We start from the raw sequence: 5,709 nt of genomic DNA on the forward strand, positions 1-5,709 counted from the left end.
ACAAACATGAAGCTAACATGAGCTAGACCAGCAGCTAACAGAACTGAGTAACACATGAGTCTTAACAGAAGCTAAAGAACTGATTAAACATGAGCTACACATTAGCTATACAAACTGAGCTAACATGAGCGCTAACAGCAGCTAAACGACTGCGCTAAACCACTGAGCTACAGCAGCTCTAACAGGACTGACGCCTAACACATGAGACTAACAGCAGCTAACAAAAGAAGTAACCGCCCGCTAACAGTGACCTAGCTAACAGCAACTAACAAGACTGAGCTAAACATGACTAAAAAGCAGCCTAAAGTGTCAAGCCAGTTTACTTCACTTGCCCATCACTAAAACTCTTAAAATCAAAGAGAGTTGCAAAGGCGGACGCAGCCGGCACCACAAACACCGCGATCTCGAGGAACATCAGAGGGAAAACCAGAACATTTCCTCCACTTAAAAATATGATCCCGTTTCACCAGGAATCAGTTGAAAATAGTGCTGCTACCACTCCTGTTCGTGAATTAAAGGCCGTAAGCGTTTCACTTACCTTCTCCCGACCCGGAGCCCCAAGTAACATAGGTGAGACCAGAGTACGAATGCCCGATGACACCCGTTAAGGATGGAAACCAGGCAGTGTAGCTTGCTGTAGCCTTTAAAGTTTTACACTGTTAGTCTTCAGCCTCAATCTGCATGGGCCCCGCCCCCCGTGGAGCCTCGTCAGCCCAAGGAGCTCTCGCTGGGATTATACTCCCTGTTATAAAACGCAGAGGCGCCCAAGAGGCCGTGCATGGAGCAGACTGACCAAGGCCGAGGTGATGGAGCCTCCTCAAACACACGCAGTTCAGCCCCGGATGAGAAGACGGACGGCGGGGACAGCAGATCCTGTGCTCTTCAACGGACATTTGACGGGCCGGTTTGACAGCGGGCCCTGCGTGCGGCGCAGCGCCGAGGCACCGGCCACCGGCACAGTGCGCCGCAGCGATCCGCAGCCTCCGGGAGCGGAAGTCGACCCGCACCGGCCGGCGGCCAGCTCGGTGATGGAGAGCTGGAGGGAGGAGCGCACCAGGAGCGTGGAGGACAACGAGATGAGCCTGCCGGCCATAGCCGCGGCTTACACCACCATCCTGCGGGGGCTCGGGGAGGACCCTCAGCGGCAGGGGCTCCTCAAAACCCCCTGGAGAGCCGCCACTGCCATGCAGTTCTTCACCAAGGGATACCAGGAGACCATCATCGGTGAGTGCAAATCCACAAAGCCGCTCAGAGGCTCAACAGGTGGCAGGTGAGACAGGAACCAGCTGAGAGGAGACAGACACACACACACACACACACACACACACACACACACACACTTCATTAGAGTCATCATAACTCATCATAATATTTACTTTCACTTCATTTCAGAGGAAATACACATAACACTGTGTTTATACTTTCATATTTCAACAAGTGGCATGAAGACAAAAGTACCACAAACATGTACTTTAGTACAATACTTGAGTAAATGTACTCACACAGTGTTCAGTCAGTAATAATAAGACAGTATTATAATATTTATTCAGGATCTACATCGTGCTGCATGATGAGTGCTTTCACTTTTCATACTTTAAATACATTGTGTGTGTGTGTGTGTGTGTGTGTCATAACTCTGTTTTTATTTGTGTTTAATCACCTAAAATCAGACTTGTTATGTTTTTTTTTCCGTCTAAACCTTTTATATTTATTCATTTATATACATTTATATTATTTATGTGTCTTCTGCGGCGTCTGCAAAAAATAATTTGGCTTTCACTGAAGTTTCTCCTTCATGCTTTTTTTAAAATATGAATATTTTATCAGTATTTAATGAGATCCAAACTCTCTTCTGTGTGTCGAATGTGTCAGTAAATATTCTGGTGGCCTCAGTCTGAGATGAATCTGTGTTTTTATTCACATGGTCGATTCGTCATTTATAAACGGTGCAGAGCTTCTTTATTTTTGTGGATCTTTGTCACCTCCTGCTCTGGGAAAATTGTTTCACTAGAAAAGAAAAATGATGTAAAAAAAAAAAACAGTTTAGAAAATGAATCATCAGTGGCTCTGACTGTAGCAGACAGGTAATTAGTATTTTCCAGTTTTTTTCTCTGACATTTGATGATTTAAACGATGATGAATTCATCGTTAGTTCTTCAAACTTCTTCTGGTCGTAGTTCATGAAAACTTTAGATCTGAACTTTATTATTTGTGGCAGAGGTGAAGAGGTTAAGGCCGTGCGTCCTCTGTTCTCATTGTTTCATTTAGTCAGGTTGGATCGGGCAGACGGTATCAGGCTTGGATTTCTAAGACGAGTCAGTGAAATGAGAAGAATCCACTGAACGTGCCCCGTGTCGATGTTTGATGTTTGCTTCAGTTTGGGCCTTGCTGCTCCAGAGTCACTTCCAGAGGTTTTGCTGAGTCACGCACAGGTGTTGGCGTTATGGCGGTGGAGGTGGAGGTGGTGGTGGTGTTGCTGCAGCTCGTTGGAGTGGCTGGAGTCTGGGATCTGCCCCCCTCTCCTCTGCCTCAGAACTCCATCTGGAGGCAGTTTGCGTGTTGTGGGGGTTGTTTTGTGTGTGACGAGGCTCAGAGAAGGAATGTGGTGCAAAACGTTGAAGCTCCGGGTAAAACGAGAGAGATGACGGTGATTCACGATCGACCTGAGCCGTCTCACCTCTGAGCACCAGGACGGATGGAGACACTGGAGATAAAGATGACGTGTGTTGTTCTTCAGGCGGTGGCGGTGGTGCTGGTGGTGCTCTCTGTCTGCTGATTGGCTCTTACAGGAGACTCCCCTTTGACTTGTTGGAAAGCAGAAAACACACAGAGTTTACAAAGAGACACATGTTTGTGTGTTTGATGTGTGTGTGTGTGTGTGTGTGTGTGTGTGTGTGTGGGTCACAGGTTCAGCTTTCATGGATCTGAAATCCTCTTGTTGTTGTCGTCGTCGTGCACATGACCCACGACACTGTAACGATAATTGAAGTTATGCAGAGATTAGGCAGAAATGCTGAACTTGTGACGTTGCAGCAGCCTCATTAACACGTTCTCATGCTCGCTGCACGTGTTTACCTACTTAAATGTACACAATGTACCGTGTTATCCGTTAATATTTAAACACGTCAACAAAAGTTACATTAGATAACGCCTCATTTGCATATTTAAAGGAGCAGGATGTTTTTTTTATTTGTGTATAATTGTCTGAATTTTACAATCTGTATCTTTTTAAAGTTCATTTTCTGAACTAACGTCCACTTGAGGCTGGCTCCAGAGGTGAGTCAGTCTCCATAAGTCCCCATGTCCAAAACAATGACCAACACAGTGACCAACACCTGTTTTGAAGGACTGACAGCTGATTGTCAGCTGATTGTACGGTTGCCTAGCAACAAACTCACTATATACATTTCCTGGAGACCAACCTTTACTCCTGACCATCGATGCGAACTCCCTTTGTCTTTATTCTGGTGCGTCTCCCACAAAGGGGTAAACGATGTAACAACGGTGTAGTTTTTTTTGTGAAATCAACAGTTCTAATAAAAGTTACCGTATTTATTACAGTAAGATTCTGGGAACCACAGCTTCCCGTTACTGTACGGTAACGGTACTTTACTGTAAACAAACAAACAGTTTTGGTTTGACAGTAAAATGCTGTAATGTTTCATTTTCAATTTCATGGCAAAGTGTTTCCTTTGATGGAAAAACATTTACTTCAGCACGAAATCAACAGTACTAATATCCTTTTACCGTAATATTATAAAGAATTAAACTAAACCAATCACTGCCACACACACACACACACACACACACACACACTTGTTGTAGTCTTCAGCTTCAGTCAATAAAGCCTTTTTAAATAAACAGAAACACAATTTCCTGAGACGGAGCCGGGATGTAAACAACTTGTTATTAATGCTCAAACACCAATATGTGTGTGTGTGTGTGCGTGTGTGCGTTTGTGTATGAGATGTTGAAGTGAGTGTGTACTGCCACACAAACACACACACACACACACACATCTGGCTCTCTGAACAATAAACGAATGTTTATTTAGTCATTCACTTCACTGTTTCCTGCTTCATGCAGACGTGTTAACATGTGACCTCTTCACTCTTTGTGCGCACACACACACACACACACACACACACACACACACACACACACACAGACACAGGAGGCAGCACTATTGAACGAGGAGCTGATGATGAGTAACACTGTCATTACCTGACACCAGCCTCGTCTCTCTGTCACCGAGGGCGTCTGACCTCACCAGCTGCCATTTATTTACTTATGGTTGATTTAACATCAGTTTCCTTCCTTCAGGGTGTGTGTGTGTGTGTATGTGTGTGTGTGTGTGTGTGTGTGCGCCAAATTAAGGGACCTTAAAGTCATTTCAGTTTATTACAACAGCTTCGGTCTGGGTCAGGTATAATGCCGTTTTAATTGGTGAAATTGGGTCAGCTGACTTTGTTTTCATTAAAACAGCTGTGAGCGATATTTTCTGTAATAATAATCTAATGATGACGTGAAAGGAGTCACTCTTAGTGATGAAGCTGCAGACGATTAACGCCTAAAATGAGTCGCGCTACTAATCAAGAGCAAATATTGGAGCAAATATTGGAGGTACAATTATCACCTGACGATTGTACCTCCAATATTTGCTCTCGATTAGTAGCAGGTGAGGAGACGAGGCTGGTGCCAAATTTTGGAGGTACAACCATCAGGTGACGATCATCAGGTGACGATTGTACCTGCAATATTTGCTCTCGATTAGTAGCACGACTCGAAATGACGATGTTGCAGTGACAGCAACTTTTAGCAGTTATTTGCTCCGGTCAGTTAATGAACTGTTGGTTTCTGCTCTGGTTGAAAACACGGTGAGCAGTCAGAAGATCAGATTTCAAATAAACCTCCAGGATAGTCGGACCCGTTTACTGGAACCTAAAAGGGTTACTAGGCGTTTTCCGTCAGTTAACTCAATGACGACACGGCTGCAAACTTTTGCTTTCACTTTATAACGTCGTGTTTCCTGTGGAAGTTTTTTTTTTTTTGTAGATTTGCATCAGTCGACTTGTTGACAACACGGCTGCTTTCACTTTAACTTTCTTCTTGATTTAGAAAACTCTCCAAACTTTCCTAATCCAGGCGCATTAGAGTTTTATTACAGTGTCGACCTGAAGGCAGAGAATCTGAGCTGGTTAAACTACAAATACACTTCAGACAGATGAAATACTCTCAGTGGTAGTCCGACATATCGTCTTTAGCTCTGTTAATCGTTAATTTGGCTCCAGCCAAACCACGAACTGAAACATCTCAACGAGGAGTCTGCTCGTTAGCTGTGGATTGTTGTGGATGGATCAGAGCGACCACACTGAGCTTCAGGAACCTGTGGCTGACGTCATGGATACGCTGTCCTTTCTTTATACTGTCAGTGGTTACTGAATATCCATTAGTCCGTCCACTGTAGTGGTATTTTATTGACCAAATCCTTCAATGTCCCATCGTCTTTGTTCTTTTCATTGTAAACAGATATATTTAGAGAAGAGCAACAGGTCGGAGGTGAAGACCGGGTCGTTTCTGCAGATCTGTACACTTTCCTTCGGTTCCCGTCTCAGTCCACAAGCTTTAAAATGATTTAATCTTTGTATTTAAATTCTCAAACATTCTTCTGAGTCTGATTTCATTTGATGATCATCTATTCTTAATCCA

General features: G+C 44.1%; 1 protein-coding gene across 1 annotated transcript in view; it reads left to right on the forward strand.

The window, feature by feature from the left end:
• Positions 1–842: 842 nt before the first annotated feature.
• Positions 843–5,709, forward strand: part of gch1 (GTP cyclohydrolase 1) — a 15,869-nt gene continuing 11,002 nt past the window's right edge. The window contains exon 1 of the mRNA XM_019257996.2: positions 843–1,224. Coding sequence (XP_019113541.2) covers positions 843–1,224 — 382 coding nt within the window. The remainder of the gene's footprint in view (positions 1,225–5,709) is intronic.

The sequence above is a fragment of the Larimichthys crocea genome, chromosome VIII (genome assembly GCF_000972845.2).
Source record: "Larimichthys crocea isolate SSNF chromosome VIII, L_crocea_2.0, whole genome shotgun sequence".
Taxonomy (NCBI): domain Eukaryota; kingdom Metazoa; phylum Chordata; class Actinopteri; family Sciaenidae; genus Larimichthys; species Larimichthys crocea.